Here is a 16,761-nt window from a genome sequence, read left to right on the forward strand (position 1 = left end):
CAGGTGCCCGGTGCCAGGCTCTGTCCCAAGCCCTTTACTAGTGCCAGCTGCTTCAGTCTCCACAGCAGCTCATCAAAGAAGGCACTATTGTTATCCTCTTAAATGGATGGGGAAGCTGAGGCAAGGGTAGTGTGCAGTTCGCCCAAGGTTGCAAGGCAAGCACTGTGAACATCAGCAGGAGCCACGTCTTCTTACTTGGAGGCTGTGCTTCAAGAGAGCACAGTGGCTGGACTGTGGAGGTTGTGGCCCTGCTGGATGTGAGGAGCAACAGTTCTGAGGGCAGATGGAAGGATATCAGCTCATTCTTCTGCACCCACCCCCACCTCAGTGACCCAGACAGGAAGGCCTGTCCAGGGAGGGTAGAGCTGCTCTCTGCTGAGCTGTGTCTGCACATGGTCAAAATTGACATACTCTAGAACCCAGGGGTGTCAGAGAAGCTAGGGGGCTTGTGGTTAAAGGGAACTTAAGCCAGAAGGGAGGAGGCTTGTCCACAATCACCTGCTAGTTTGTCTTAGGGTCTAGGTGCAAACCCATCTCCAATTGTCCATCCTGTGCTCTTTCCAGCCCTCTGACCTCTCAGTCAAGGTTCTCTCCCTCTGGGCCTCCATTTTCTCCTCCATATAATGAGGAATTGAATCTGACAATCCCAAGGCTTCTGTCCAGACTTATTGACCAAGAATCCTGGAGAGCTGCCTAAGGCCACAGTGCTCCTTCCTCTTGTTGGCCATACTGGCCAGTTAAGATCCAGCCACCAGCTGTGGTCAAAGGAGAGAGAAAAATTCACCCATAGCCTTAATGATCTTCGGAATCTCCATAATCACCACAGGCTGGCTCTGCTCATGACAAGTGCTCGCACTAGCAGTCAGCCAATCGTCAGCAAACCTCTCCATGCTGGTCTCGGAGCAGCTGATGGCCAGTCCTGCTGGTCTCAGCCTTGTCCAAGGCCCTTTAGTGTGTGTAGTGGTGGAAGAAAAGACTTTATTATTTGTTACCTGCCTTGCAGGGTCTGCTGGACAGGAGCAGATAGACACCAGTGGGAACTGGTTTAAATGGTGCCTTTGGGGGCACAGGAATGACCTTCATAGCTACCAAACATGCAAGCAGATCCCCTCTTGATGTCCCTGTTCAATTTTAATGTTTTTATTGCTCAAATGTCTCCCGTGGCTTTCTTTATCACATTGCTTCCAAATCCAAGATGGTGCTCCATGGTGTAGCTCCCTGGGAGTTTCCAGCATGACTCTCAGGTTTGAGTCAGCCATGGATGTCATCAGTTGGGTGCTGACATTCTCACTGACATCCTCGGGAGATCCCCAGGCAGACCTGGGCTGTGTTCTGTTTAAGAAACCGTGAACTCCACTTCACTGTGGATCTCGAGCCAGCATTTAATCTCTGTAGGTCTTCTACTTTAACACTCAAATGAAAATGTTGGCCTAAATGATCTCTAAAGTCTTTTCTGTCTCCTCCTTCATTTCGGTTCCTGTCTTCAATACTTCCATTACCTCTGAAGGTGGAAGTTTAGCATTTTAGCCCCCAAGTCCTAGCCCTGCTGAGTGTGACATGCAAAGCTTCGATCTACTGCAGGAAGGCTCATGGCTCTGGGCTAGGACTGCAGCTCTGTTTTCAGGAAAGTTATCTGGAGGCCCTTCTTCCTTTAGCCTCCCCCATGGCTTTCAATGTGGGGCAGGTGAGTTAATTATTCAAGGAGGTGTCTCTGCCAAGAGAAAGTCACCTGTGGAGAAGAGTTCTGTGTCTGGACTTGGAGCACAGCCATGATGCTGTCACCCGCTTCCTCTTGGCGCACACCCTTCATCCAAGGCTTGCCATTTTCACTTCTAAATTACTAGGTTAATAGAAATGGCATCAAAACAAGAAATAAAATGAGGCATATACCATGGATCTGCAGTTCTAATTGATTTGAAATTTAGAATCCGACAATTATTAGCACCACGTTAATCTCCACTATCATATGTGTAGCGAACACTGTGCAAAATAATTTGGGTAGAGAACATGCAACTGTACTTTCAAAATGATGCCTAATGTGACTCTATTCCGTGCTGTTGTTGTCTCACTGTTTCGCTCACCAGAGTCTAACAATAACCCTGTGAGTGGCAGACGGGGTATTTTCATTCCGGTTTTCCTCCTGGTAAACTGAGGCTCAGGGTGGTGAGGGAACTTCCCATGGTTGACACAGGACCAGAGCCCCCTTCTAGGCAAGTGGACTCCACCCCCAAGCCCCCACGTGACACGCTGTTTTTCTGATGGCCTCTTACAGCCGTTGCTGCTTCTGTGCTGGGAGTTCTCTTTTTCGCTTGAATGTGTTTCTTCTCCAGGGCTGAGGACGCTCTTTGTGTTGGTAGGCAGCCTGTACTTGTTCCTTTCAGTCCTGGCAAGTAAAAGCAGGAATTCTAAAAAGCAACGATGATTCCTCTTGGTTCCTTTGTATAGAGCCCTGTAAATAATTTATTTGGATTTGAGAGGATAGAGACTAGCAAACATATTGAATCTCTCAGTAACTGGGTGAATTCTGTGTTCAAAGTTTCAAGGCAGTGGAAAGAGAAATACTTCTTTGAAATCAGAGAAGACTTTGAGTGACCCGAGAGCTCAGGCGTGAGGCTGGAAACAGACCACAACAAGAAGTTTTTTCTTTTTTGGCATGTAAAGGTCACCCTTGAGGTTCCCACATCCACATCCTTCACAAATGTAGCTGGGATATTGAGACGACTAGCTCTGGAGTTGGAAAACCCTGGGACAGGTCCGAGCTGGGGCACTGCCCAAGTCCCTCCTGTTGCACTCAATACCTGGGTTAAACAAAGAAAATTGTGTTTGCCAGTCTCGCTAGCTAAAGTCACAAGATTCCGAGTATCATGCAGCACTCTGGAATTCCTACAAAAACTCATCAGCAGGGGTATGCTGCCTGCTATGCAGAAACGGCCGTGCATCGGACTTTCCAGATACAAACATTTAGTACAGAGTTGAAAAACCATGTGATGGTCATGGATTTTGTGAAGAGTAACTGGTTTCCCTCCCAGAGAAGAGCCAAAGTTTGTATCATCCATATGTGTCAAGGCTTGAAGACGGCCGAGCAGACAGCCAGCAGATATGAGGTACGGCTGAGCCTGGGTGGGTGAGTGGGTACACACTTGACTCAGAGAGAGATGGACTTGTTGCTCCTCAGACAGTTCAGGTGTTTTATGTGGTCTGATCAATTAATCATATGTGTTTGTAGACTTCCCTGAGGGATTTGGAAAAACCTTCTTCGTTTCTGAATTTATTTTAGTTTTTGAAATATGGGGGAAGGAGAAAGCATATTGGATGAAGGTAATTTACGATGACACATGTCTGCATTTACAAACGTTTAGTGGTGCTCCAAAGACTACTGAGTTGGGTAATTTGTATCTATGTTTAGAAACTACAGCATGTTTCTGTGAGTTAAATATTCTTAGCTCTGTATGTTTGCAATCACCTGTCTTTAAAAGCAAATTCCTGTTTGTTTCCTGTTGTGTTTTGCAGGAGAACATGTATGACATGTTTTCATTGAGTTAAAATAGGATGATTCAAGTTAGGTCAGTGAGAATGGTCTTTTATTTTTGAGAGCAAGCTCTAATTTTCAAGCAGAGACAACTTTGTAAAAAAAAAAAGAGAGAGAGAGAGAGAACTTTGGAGATTTAAAATGTCAAAGTGAGATAAACACCTTACTCTGAAACATATTTGTATTCTGCAACTAGTATCAGCCGCAAGCAGTTATCTTTTCAGGAAGTAAACACGCGTGAAATCTGATCGGCTCTTTATTGTACATGGAATAAATTATGAACGACATTGTAATTGACTCCCATATAGCTCATTTACCCATCTCTTTTGATAGATGTAACATGCAAATTGCTAATGCCTTATGAAAAGGTAACCTTTCTGAATATTGATGCTGTTATTAGGAAAGCCTTCCCATGAATACTGGCAAATACGCCAGGTCTTTTGTTCCCCAGACTGGGCAGAAGGAAGCCAGCACAATGTGGAAGGAACAGGTTTTGCAAGGTTCAAGGCTGGCTTCTTCCAGTTCCAGCCCTGGGAGTGTGAATTTCCTCGTTCACAACAGAGATGTAAAGGCCACAGAAATAATGGTGCTAATTAAATTCAGTAATAGTTGTTCATTACTCCATTGCCCAATCAACCAGAGCAAAAGGTGTGCAATTAGAATATAATTGAAAGAAATCAGAGATGTCATTATTCACAAGTAATTAATCAGATGGGGACAGAATTTTTTATCATTGCATAATTTTCATTGAGGTTACTTTCCAGTCCTCCAGAGAGAGAAAAACTTGTTGAATTACATTATCATGCATCTTACAAAAGTGTTCATGGCTTCATTTTAAACCCTGTGCAGCGAACAGTAGATCTGGGATTCTCATTTTCTTCATATGTAAAACTTCACTTATTCCTAGAGCCACACTAAATAAAACAATGTGAAAAAAGTACATCTTTTTAGGAGGTTACAAAAAACTTCAAATATGTGACAGTCACAGCTACATTTTTTTCAGGGCCCAATGCCCTGCTACTATTGACAGCCAACAACTGAGCCACCAATGTTAAAATGAATGCCAGATCCAAGCCTCCACCCACAATCAGTCTGATGGGCTGGATGGGCCTCACTGTGTCCGACTTCAGAAGTTGTCCAGGAAGGGCCTGCCTCCTTGGCTCAAGGGCGGGCCAAGTTTGAAAACCATCAGATGGGATTTGCACTCCCTGTCCCTCTGAACTTCAGGCTCTGCTCTTGATTTTTGGTAGCAAACATTTCCGATTTTAAAATATTCCACATCCATTAAACTATTCTTCATGTTGTTCCCACCAGGACATCTCAGCATTATTTAGATTAGGAAATTTAGGAAGAAGGAAACTTCCTTACTCAATTTCCCGAGCAGAACTGATGAGAGACCCCAATTAGCAACTTCTGGATTCTGTCTTTGGACTTGGCCCCGTGACTCTTTCTCTTCTATCAGCTCCAAGGCCATCGATTAACCTGCCCCGGGTTTTGACCATAAAGTACTCAATGGGCTGACAAATGAGCAAGGTCTCTGGGATGAACTCTCAATGCACAAAGGTGCTAGATTAAAGAAACTGACTGGTTATCTGGCAAAAGTGAGTTTTGGAGATTTTATTTCTGTAAAAACCTTATGGATTTCAAGTTCTTCCCATGAGGTCCTGCAAATCTGCTTGATTTTACTGTAAAACCTACAGACTCAAATTTTTCCAAAACCATGGGCTTAGTCCTGAGCTGTCTTAATGATTGGAGAACCCACCTCTCACCTGCTGAACTCTAGCCCAGGGATGATCCAGCCACATGCATACCCTTACATAGACTTCCTTCTGATAGCAACAAGGAGCAGAGCCTGCTGTGCTGAAAGTAACCAGGATTGGAAGCAGGTGATGGTGAGGGGTGCTGAAGGTCCCCGGATTCATATTTTCAAAGCCTTGATGTCTGCACACTCAAAAAATGCCCCAAACTCTGAGAAATACAGTGTGTTAAGGGCATGTCTCCCCCTGCATATGTTTTTGATGAATTTCAGACATCAATGTAGCCATAACCGGAGGATAGGATGAGCCCATATTGAAGCTCTGCCTTCTGTCCACATGGCAAGCAGGGACACTTTCTGAGACTCTATGCAGCAGAGCTTGAATGGTTTTGCCAACCTGGGAAGGGAAACCTCATAGAATTCAGTGATGTGCTCATATCTCCTAAGGTGTGAATGTAGAGGGCATCTCCTAATTGATTGTGGAGACCTTTCTGATGGTAGGTGTAGGCTGAGATGCATCAGCCAAGGCTTACCCATCTGTTCTCTGATAGGCGACAGTTTCTAATGCCTTTAATCATTAGAGGAGCCAAAGAAAGATTATGTATTTGGAAATCACTATTTGGCCATGCCTCCCAATATTTTTCAAAATCTCCATCATCATTTCCATCTCCCTCTTCTATTCATTCTTTTAAAAAATTTGGGTTTAGCCAGCTGGGCACAGTGGCTCACACCTGTAATCCCAGCACTTTGGGAGGCCAAGGTGGGCAGATCACGAGGTCAGGAGATCGAGACCATCCTGGCTAACACGGTGAAACCCCGCCCCTACTACAAATACAAAAAATTAGCCGGGCGTGGAGGCGGGTGCCTGTAGTCCCAGCTACTCAGGAGGCTGAGGCAGGAGAATGGCGTGAACCCGGGAGGCAGAGCTTGAAATGAGCTGAGATCGTGCCACTGCACTCCAACCTGGGTGACAGAGCAACACTCTGTCTCAAAAACAAAACAAAACAAAACAAATTGGGTTGAGCCAGTAGTGCTGAATTCACAGTGAACTTTTTTTTTTTTTTTTTTTTTTTTTGAGACTGAGTCTCACACTGTTGCCCGGGGTTGGAGTGCAGTGGCACGACCTTGGCTCACGGCAATCTCTGCCTCCCGGGTTCAAATGATTCTCCTGACTCAGCCTCCTGAGTACCTGGGATTACAGGCGCATGCCACCATGCCTGGCTAATTTTGTTGTATTTTTAGTAGAGACGGGGTTTCATCTTGTTGGTCAGGCTGGTCTTAAACTCCTGACCTCATGATCCACCTGTCTTGGCCTCCCAAAGTGCTGGGATTACAGGTGTAAGCCACCGTGCCCGGCCTCATAGTGAACTTTTTAAAGAACTGCATACGCCTCTGGCAAAGTCATGGCCATTGTGACTCAGTGGGCCCAGGGCAGCGTGAAGGCATTGGCAATGACAAACAAGGAAGAACACTTACCAGGCGACTCCTTTCATCTCCCATGTCCCTCCTCATGTCTGCACTTTCCTCTACCTTCTTGAGCTGTTCTAAGGTCCTTGTCTGCTCATTTGATCATCATGTGTTATTTCTGCATCGTTTCTAGTGATTGATTTTCCTCCTGATTACAGGTCATGCTTCTTTGCACACTAGGTAATTTTTTTTTATTATTATACTTTATGTTCTAGGGTACATGTGCACAACATGCAGGTTTGTTACATATGTATACATGAGCCATGTTGGTGTGCTGCAGCCATTAACTCGTCATTTACATTAGGTATATCTCTTAATGCTATCCCTCACCCCTTCCCCCGCCCCACAACAGGCCCCGGTGTGTGATTTTCCCTTCCTGTGTTCAGGTGTTTTCACTGTTCAATTCCCACCTATGAGTGAGAACATGCGGTGTTTGGTTTTCTGTTCTTGCGATAGATTGCTGAGAATGATGGTTTCCAGCTGCATCCATGTCCCTACAAAGGACACGAACTCATCCTTTTTTATGGCTGCATAGTATTCCATGGTGTATATGTGCCACATTTTCTTAATCCAGTCTGTCATTGATGGACATTTGGGTTGGTTCCAAGTCTTTGCTATTGTGAATAGTGCCGCAGTAAACATATGTGTGCACGTGTGTCACTAGGTAATTTTAAAATTGAATTTTGGACACTGTGAATTTTACATTGTTTGGTGTTTCATTTTCTTAAGTTTAAGTTATTTGAAAACAGCTTGACACTTTTGAGGCTTACTTTTTGGATTTGTTTGGGCTTGCTGAAATGTCCCCGGGGATATTCGGTAATGTCTGGAGACAGTTTGGTTGTGACAACCTTGGGGACAGTGCTACTGGTGTCTAATGGGTAGAGGCCAGAGATGCTGCTAATATTCTACAATGCACAGGACAGTGCCACCTTCCACCCTGTAACAAAGAATTACCTGGCTGAAAATGTCCATGGTGTTGAGGCCGAGAAACCCTGATGTGGGCTAATTTAGTCCCAGTGTTACAACGTGACCTTCCTGAGGACTCTACCTGATGTCTCGTGTGTGACAAGGTGTTTGTACCTTGGCTGGCGGGAACCTAAATTGCTTCCAAGTAGGTCCTGAATGATGTGACCTACCACTTTCTGGAAGTTATTTTCTTGGTTTCAGGTATTTTTCTCTTGGGCAGGTGCAGATCAGTATTCAGGCAAAGACCTGGGAGGTCCCTTGCAGGCTGCTGGAACTCTCCTTTGCAGTTCTCCTCTTCCCAAATTCCAGCTACATCGGCCTCTCTAATTTCCTTCTCTACCTCCTCCACTCAGCAAAGACCCCAGGCTCAGCTGAGTTTCCCCTCCCAAGCTGCAACCTGGACACGGCCTCCAGGTGGGGACAATTGTAGGACTCACCTCTCAGGGGTCATAGTGCTGCACTGCTTGTTGTTCAATGTCTAGAAGTCATTGTTTCCTAGCTGTTGTCTGGTTACTCTGTCATGGCTGGAAGAAGAAGTCTCCCAGAGTGGTTTCAATATCCCACTATAGTTTGGAAACTTAGCTCTGGGCTTTGCTGAATGTTTTCAAGTGGTTGGAGTACACCGTTCGGTCTTGTAAAATAAAAGCACTCAAGTTTTAACTATTTGGGCTTCAAGAGAATTTGATTCAGGAAATAAAGAGGTCACTGAGACCAAACAGGAGGTAAAGCGAACATTTCCTTTCTTCTCACAGTTATCAAAAGGTGCAAAACAATTTTCCCTGTTTCCAGACCAAGTTGAAGAGCTTAGCCAGATCAAAGCCTTTGGAGTCTCACCTTTCCCCCTGAAGTCCTGGCCTCCAAGCATTATTTTTGCTGGGATGTGCTCGTGGCTCTGACTGCAGTGAAGACTCTACCTCCAGCCTGAGAAGGGCTGAGAAAAGGCTGTTTAACAAAGGGCAATAAAGATTTTCATGAGCTCCGCCACTCCGCCAACAGGCTGGGAGCCCCTGCCTCATTCCTCTGCCTTGCCTGCTGTCTGGTGGGTGCTTGGGCTCCTCCTAGAAGCCTCAGCTCAGCCTCCACTGACAATGGCTGATGGCTTCCATTCAAACGCAGACATGAGAAGCCCAAGAACTGAGAGGGAAATGAAATGGCTGTGCTTGGGTCTCAATGCTGCCCTCTCACCATATTCTTCCAGCCCTCCCTGCACCTGCCAACTGGAGCTGCCTGTCACAGGGCAAGGTCCTAAAGAGGTGTGAGGAGTCAGAAGTCTGAAGTCAGTTTTGTTGCATCAGGAGGCAGATCTGGTGAGTGAGGTCTCCAATCTTGCTACAATGGACAGTATTTAATGAGAGGTCAAGTGTGAGTTGACCCATGGCATTGGCAGCTAAAGCTTGTAATATCTATCTGACATCATTTTAGTCAATTTCCACCAGGGAATTGGGAACTTGTGGGGAGACCACATCCACATTTCAGCCAAACCGAGGGAGAGAAGAGACAGCAGATGAAAGGTGGTAGTGTGGTTAGGAGAAAGAGCACTGGGTTGAGACTGTCTGGGCTCATGCCAGCTAAGTGATCTTGGCAATTTTCTTGTTCTCTTTGAGCCTAGTTTTCTCATCTGTGTTCATATGAACAATGATAATATCTGCCTTATAGGGTTGCTGGGGGCATTAAAAGAGATAACCTATATAAAGGGTTAAGTCTTGGGGCTAGCATGGAGGCTGTACCACATGAAAGTGACACAGAGCTGTGGCACCAAGACGTGGCCCCTGGGTGCAGGCCAATTGTAACCAGTGCTTTATGGGTGCTGCTGCTTTGTAAGCCGTCTTGTTTAAGTTGGGGCAAAACACTTCCCTTCCCTCCTTCCCCACACTCAAAATGTCAGGTCACAGGGACTTATGACCACCTATATTCTTGGCTCAGGGTAACCCCATCCCCCAAGCAATTTAGAAATTAGTCATCAAATTGGCCAGGAGCTAAATGCACAGTTTTCATTCAGAGCACGCCCACTCCTGGGACCAGCTGCAAATTCCATCACCCACAAGAGACTCTTGAGAGTGTGAGTTCATCCACACCTGACTCCCTCACGATAAAGCTAGGGTTAAGGCAGAAAGCATTAATGAGGCATTTTTGACATAAAATGGACCTCCCTAGGAACAAGGATCTAAATGAGGTTTTGCCATCTTATGGAAGATTGCATGGCCCCTGCACCTTAGTGTATTTTAGAATCCTTAGAACATTCTAAGAATTCAGACCCCTGGGTTCTGGGAGGGGTGGCTTCCAGAAATCTATGTTTTTAAATAGAGAACTTGGTGGTTCTGTTGCAGTTCTGAAACCATGATCTGCAAGTTCTAGACCATTATTTTCCAACTGCATGAACCCCAAAGAAAGTCACAAAAAGGCCAGTGGAATTGTCCTTGTTAAGAAAACTAGTGTGTGGAAGGGCAGGGAGTGGGGGCAGATGTGAGTCAGAGAGGAGAGTGTGGAAGCCAGGACCACTGTGTGCAAGGAGAGCTGAGAGATGGAGATGGAACAAAAGAGGCCGGTGTCAGCTGATTCCTGAATTGCCTCATTGAAGCTCACAACAGCTGTGTGAGACACATGAGGCCTATTTTTCCAAAGAGAAAATTCTGTGAGGCCAGAGACATGGTGCAGGCTGCACAGTGACACAGTTAGGAGCGGCAGAAGGAGGATTCCATCTAGGTTACGTCTTCTTCTACAGATTGTACTTCTCACGTGGTGCTGGGGGAGGCAACACATCTCCTGAGAACGACAGCTGGAACCCAGGGAGGTTCAGAGCTAACTACAGAGAAAGTCAACTACACCAGAATGAAGTGGTTAGGGGCAGTCATCGTGCTCCTCTAAACTGGAGGCCCTTTCTCTTTCCTTCTGATTGAGACACTTGTCCACCCACAGCTTTCTCACTGAGAACCTCCTTACAGCTCTGAGGACCACACGTGTTCTTACCACCCTCTGTAGTTGCCACCCTGGGTCCTCTTCCTCCTCTACTGGAGCAGATGGATTAAAGAGGAGACACGAGCTTGCTCTTGTAACAAATACGTATTAAGGACCTACCCTGTGACAGGAACTGTGGTAGGTGCTGGGGACATAGAGGTCAAAAAGGCTTATCATCTGATTGAGGAGGCATCCATCCCAGTGATGCCAGGCCAGGGTGTCTACACAGAGTTGTGGATCCAGAGAACTCAGCAAGACTGCACGGAGGAGACCTTTGGGCACATTCTTTGTGGAAGAGTGGGAGGTTTCCAGGCGTGGCGGGACAGAGAGAGTATAGGCAATTGGGGAAGGGGAGGACATTTCAGGCAGAAGGAATGGCAATTTCTGGATGGGGGCACGGGAAGGGAAAACCTAAGCAGAACCCAGTAGTCTCTCTGAGCTGAAGAGACACAGGGTGTGACTGTAATTTGCAAGGCACACTTCTTGAGAGGAAGGAGGTAGGGGAAAAAAAAAAAAGAACTCCAGAAGTTTGCATTGGGCCCTCTTGAGTCTGGCTGAAAATTAATCTGTGCTGTGTAGGGAGAAAGTCTCTATGACCAGACAGAAAACCGGCAAGGAAAGAACATCTTACTGGGGAGCTGTGAGATGAGCACTTCTCAGCACTACCTCAGAGCCATGAATCATTCAGGTGCCTCACCACCTGGAATGTAGAGACCGCACTGAATACAGGAAAATCACATAGAGCCCCAAGGAGGGTCATGTCTTAGTAGTGTGGCTAAACTAGCCTCAGTAAAGGCTACCCTAGATCCATCCATAGTAATTTTAAAACCAGTTGTTGAAATAATCAAGCCATTCCTCAAGTGGTTTAGTTGGCAAACAAAGTTCAAACTTTTTTTTTTTTTTAACAAGACTACAACAAAATCCAGCAAGCAATAATATAAAATTTACAGTGTCTGGCATCCAATCAAAATTACTAAACTTTCAAAGAATCCAGAGCATATGACTCATAACCAAGATAATGCTAGTTAGTAAAAACAGATTCATTAATGATGCAAATGAGAGAATTCACAAGCAATGATCTATTAAAAGGCTATTACAGATATTATAATTATATTGTTTTCCCTTTAAATTCAGGGATTTAAGAAAAGACATCACCGTAATGGGGCAAGAAATGGATTATTTTTTTAAAAAGAATTTCTTGATAAGAAAAAATGACACTGTCTAAAATGGAAATTTTACTGGATGGGATTAACAGCAGATTAGATGCTGCAGAAGAAAAGATCAATGAACTTTCCAAAATGAAGACAAGAGAGAAAAATTTAAAAAAAGAAGAGAGAGCCAGAGTAAGATTTGGAAAGGGAGACACGGCAAGAGAGAGAGCACTGTAAGATCTATCTGACATCATTTTGGTCAGTTTCCACCAGGGAACTGGGAACTTGTGGAGAAACCATATCCACATTTCAGTCAAACCAAACCAAGGGAGAGAAGAGATGGCAGATGAAAGGTGGTGGTGTGGTTAAGAGAACGAGCACTGGATTGAGACTGTCTGGGCTCTTGCTAGCTGAGTGACCTTGACAGTTTTCTTGTTCTCTTTGAGCCTAGTTTTCTCATCTGTGTTCATATGAACTACGATAATATCTGCCTTATAGGGTTGCTGAAGGCATTAAAAGAGATAACCTATATAGAGGATTGAGCCGTGGAATTGGCAAGGAGGTTGTTCCGCATGACAATGAGTTGTTGTTGTTGTCCAAGTTTCAACATACGTTTTCCCGCCATCTCCACCTCTATCACAGAGCCATGGCGAAAAGACGTGGCCCTTGGGTGCAGGCAAATTGTAACTAGCACTTTATGGATGCTGCTCCTGTGACCTGGAGGATGATATCAAGAAGCCCAACACACATGTGATTAGATACACAGAAAGAATGGGGGGGGAGGAGTGAGGAGAAAAAAGATTTGAAGAAATAATGGCTAAAAGTTTTCCAAGTTAATGACATTTGTATCAAGCATATAATAGCAGAAGCCAGATTCTCAAGGTTGTCCCATGCCACATTAAGTATTTCCAAAATGATGGTCCACAGGGTTGTCAGTAGGGGTTCTCCAGTCCAAGGGAAATGACCACCATGTACAAATTAACTGAAGCAGCTAGCTGCTGTACTTATGACTGAGATGATACCAATTTAGGGTAGGATCACATATTGTGTCTGTTATGATTGGCTATTAGTAAAACTAAAAAAATCTGGCAGACACAATCTGTATTTATTTTTTATTGTTGCCTAACTAATTATTACATATATAGCAGCTTAAAACAATGCCACTGATTATTTGTAGATCAGAAGTTCTGGTGTAGGTTAGATGGCTTCTCTGATTAGGATCTCTTCAGGTTGAATCACGGTGTCACTGAGACTGTGATCTCTGAGGCTTGGGGGTCGTCTTCTACGATCATTGGTTCTTGGCAGAATTCAGTTCCTTGTGGCTACAGGACTGAAGTCCCCATTTTCTTACAGGCTGTTAGCCAGAGATCATTCTCAGCTTTTAGAGGACTGCCTCAGGTCACTGTCTGAGGCTCTAGCCGTGGTCAGCTCACAATATGTTGTTTGTTTCTTCAAGGCCAGAAGGAGAATCTCTGCTACTTTGACTCTCTCTGACTTCTATAAAAGGCTCATCTGATTAGGTCAGGTCCATCTTATATAATCTCCCTTTTGATTGACTCAATGTCAACTGATTAGTAACCTTAATTACATCTGTAAAACCCAACCCTTTTGCTGTATAATGTAACTTAATCATGGACGTGATTGCCCATCATATTCATAGGATCTTTTCACCATCAAAGAGAGGGGAACATATAGGGCATGTACACCAAGAGGAATCTTAAAAACCATCTGAGTATTTAGCCTGCCACATTCTATTTTAAATTTTTGCATCTGTGGAGTAAAGGAAATAGAAGGAGCCCTTGGGATTGAAAGCACATAGGTTGGAGTCTCTGGGAGCTCCATGAGGCAAAGTGCACATAATCTGCTCTAGCTCACCATGTGCCCCTCGCACAGGTCAGTTCTCAGTAGACATTTGTGGGATGAATTATGAATGAAGAAATGAATAACCAGAAGTGCATGCAGTATGTTTTAGATGAGCACCTGAGGCCAGAGTGAATGATGGTTGACTACTTAGTGCATGTAAGAGATCTTCCTTGATTCAATACTTACATTAGTCTCTATTACAGATTCACTCATTTTTCAGTGATCACAGACAAACAGACAGATGGACAAACAGGTAACAGCTCTAGTTTGTCCAAATGAAGCTAAAAATGAAGGTCACTTGTTTGAGCAATGTTTTCATTAATCCAATTCCAAAAAGTGAAATTATTTAACTTCCTCTCTGTGAGTCTAATTTATATCTCTTCTCCATCTAGAAAGGACTTTGAGACAGCCCTAAAAATGAGTATCTTGGAAAATATCCCAAATTTAGGAATAATAACATATTAGAAAAACAAACAGGGCTGAAGACAAATGGGAGAAATATTTTCTCAAAGTAAACAACGCATTGCTTGCTATTTTATGTCTAATGCAGGAAACCACCTCCCAGCAGAGTGGCCAGCAGCCAGGAGCAAGTACATTGGCAACCCAGGGCCTGTGTCAGGGCCCAGATGCCTCTGATTCAGTCCTCAATTTACAGAAAGTTCACAGATCCCCTTATTTTAGCTGCAGATGCACTCATCTCCTCACTGATGCTGTCTAGACACTGCCGGCTTCTCAGTGCGTAGCTCTAGGTTGGCTGCCTCATATTGCACTAGTTTTCAAGGCAACCTGTTTGGTGATGATGTTCTGGGTGAGCTGTGTGAAAGGGACTTGGCTACTGGATATGCAGAGAGGCTCAGAAGTGAATGGGAGATGCCGTGTGCTTACCTCCTCACCGCTGATTGGAAGTAGGAAAGCTCTGTAGTTCCCAGCGCATGCAGCCACTGTGCTAGCTGTCAGATATACAGGAAAAGCAACCGTGAAGACTCTGTGGAACAGCTCCACAACCATGGCCGTTTACTCAGGTTCAGCCTCTGCAATCTGGAAGAAGCTTGCAAAATGAAAATCTGATCCCCTTGTTTTAAAACTAGGGAAAGGGCTAGGAGCAATGGCTTCCGCTTATGATCCCAGCATTTTGGGAGGCTGAGGTGGGAGGATCGTTTGAGCCCATTCAAGACCAGCCTGGGCAACAGAGTGAGACCCATTGCAATCAATCAATCAATCAATCCATGAAAACCAAGGAAAATTGTCAGCAATGGTACTAAAATATAAATCATTCTCATCCTATTCTGTAGTCTTTCTCTTGACTTTTTTTACAGTGTTTTAAATTTGCTATTTATGTTGGTCTAAGTACAAATTAAAATGTTATTATCACAAATTTTACTTTTCAGCTTTACATTGTGCAATGACAGTTTTAACACAAACTCAAAACCATGTAGCTCACAGGTAGACTCACCAAAATGACACAGTTCATGTTTTTTGTAGCTCATAGGTGCATATATGTATTTCATTCAAACCAGAATGATGGAAGTGCTGCAAACATCAACTCAACTGTTTGTAATTTCATTGCTTCATATAATTTTACCAGTACTCTCTGCCCTTTGGCCTGCTGATGAGTGAAGAAAGACTATAAGGAAAGGAACTAGGGTTGCCCTGTCTTTCTCTTCCTTCTGTGTCATCATTTCAGCATATAAGTGGCTGGCTATACAGGGAAGTAGCATGAGTAAGAGAGATTTTGATAGGGCTACTGGTCACTCGTGTTTTTCAGAACATCATTGCCTTCTTTCTGCCTTTGAAGTCAATCTGGTTCCAATGGGAAGTGGGACCTCATGGCTGTTGGCATTTCAACGTCCTTGTTCTGGGACAGAATGCACTCACCTTGTATTCACTGTGTATCATCCTGAACTCCCACACCCAGACTTTGTAGGTTCACCCAAAGTCTGTGAATGAGGATCACCTTATGTCAATGGGGTGGTGAGGGAGTGCACGTGCCTCCTCTGCCCCCAGCATGCCCCATGGTCCTGTTGGCTGTCACTTACAAAACACAAGTTCAAAGACAAAGTATTGGCAGCTGGGTGCAGGAGCTCACGCCTATAATCCTAGCACACTGGGAGGCCGAGGCAGGCAGATCACCTGAGGTCAGGAGTTCCTGATCAACATGGAGAAATCTTGTCTCTATAAAAATACAAAAATTAGTTGGGCATGGTGGCACACACCTGTAATCCCAGCTACTCAGGAGGCTGAGGCAGGAGACTCATTTGAACCCAGGAGGCGGAGGTTGCGATGGACCGAGATGGGGCCATTGCACTCTAGCCTGGGCAACAAGAGCGAAACTCCGTCTCAAAAAAAAAAAAAGATAGAGACAAAAAAATAAAAAAATTTTCAAGTTGGTGATATCAAAAGCACAGGTCCACAAAAGAAAAAAAATTGATCAATTGGACTTCATCCAAATTGAATATTGAGTGCATTAAGGGACACTCAATGGAGTGAAAAGGCAGCCCACCTTTGGATGAACTGTGAGGATGTGGTGCCAAATGAAATAATGCAACACACAGGGACAAACATTGTTGTACTCTGCTTTTATGAAGAACCCGGAATTGTCAAATTCACAAAAACAAAATGTAAAATAGAGCTCCCAGGGGCTGGGAGGAGGAGGAATGGGGAATTATTGTTTAATAGGTACAGAGATTCTGTTCAGGATGATAAAAAAGCCTGGAGATGGTTCGTGGTGATGGTGGTACAACATCGTGAACATGCTTAGTTGTGAACTTGAAAATGATTTAAATGGTTAATTTTATGTTGTGTATATTTTACCACAATTAAAAAAAAATTCAAAATAATGACATTAAACTGAGCATGTGGCAATTCAGTGTACTGGCCCCTATGCAGATTCACAGGTCTCACACCCATGAAGCTGGCCCTGCACTTACCTGTGTTTACAGAACACGAAGTATGAATGCCTAGGACAGTTGTCAGTTGCAGATTCTTTCGTTAAGACAGTGAGATCCCTGAGGTCAGGGTGCATGTCCTATTTCCCGTACTAGTTATATGTTTGTTGAATTGAAATTCTAAGCTAA

General features: G+C 44.4%; 1 protein-coding gene across 3 annotated transcripts in view; it reads left to right on the forward strand.

Annotated features, from left to right (window-relative positions):
• Positions 1-2,254: 2,254 nt before the first annotated feature.
• The window catches only part of C11H10orf90 (chromosome 11 C10orf90 homolog), a 244,148-nt gene continuing 229,641 nt past the window's right edge, over positions 2,255-16,761 (forward strand). For 2 of the 3 annotated variants that reach the window (XM_021943836.2, XM_021943839.2), the window contains exon 1: positions 2,255-3,104. In XM_021943836.2, coding sequence (XP_021799528.2) covers positions 2,865-3,104 — 240 coding nt within the window. In that variant the 5' untranslated portion in view covers positions 2,255-2,864. The remainder of the gene's footprint in view (positions 3,105-16,761) is intronic. The other variant, XM_021943837.2, reaches the window with a different exon arrangement.

This window comes from Papio anubis, chromosome 11, assembly GCF_008728515.1.
Source record: "Papio anubis isolate 15944 chromosome 11, Panubis1.0, whole genome shotgun sequence".
In the NCBI taxonomy this organism is placed as follows: Eukaryota; Metazoa; Chordata; class Mammalia; order Primates; family Cercopithecidae; genus Papio; species Papio anubis.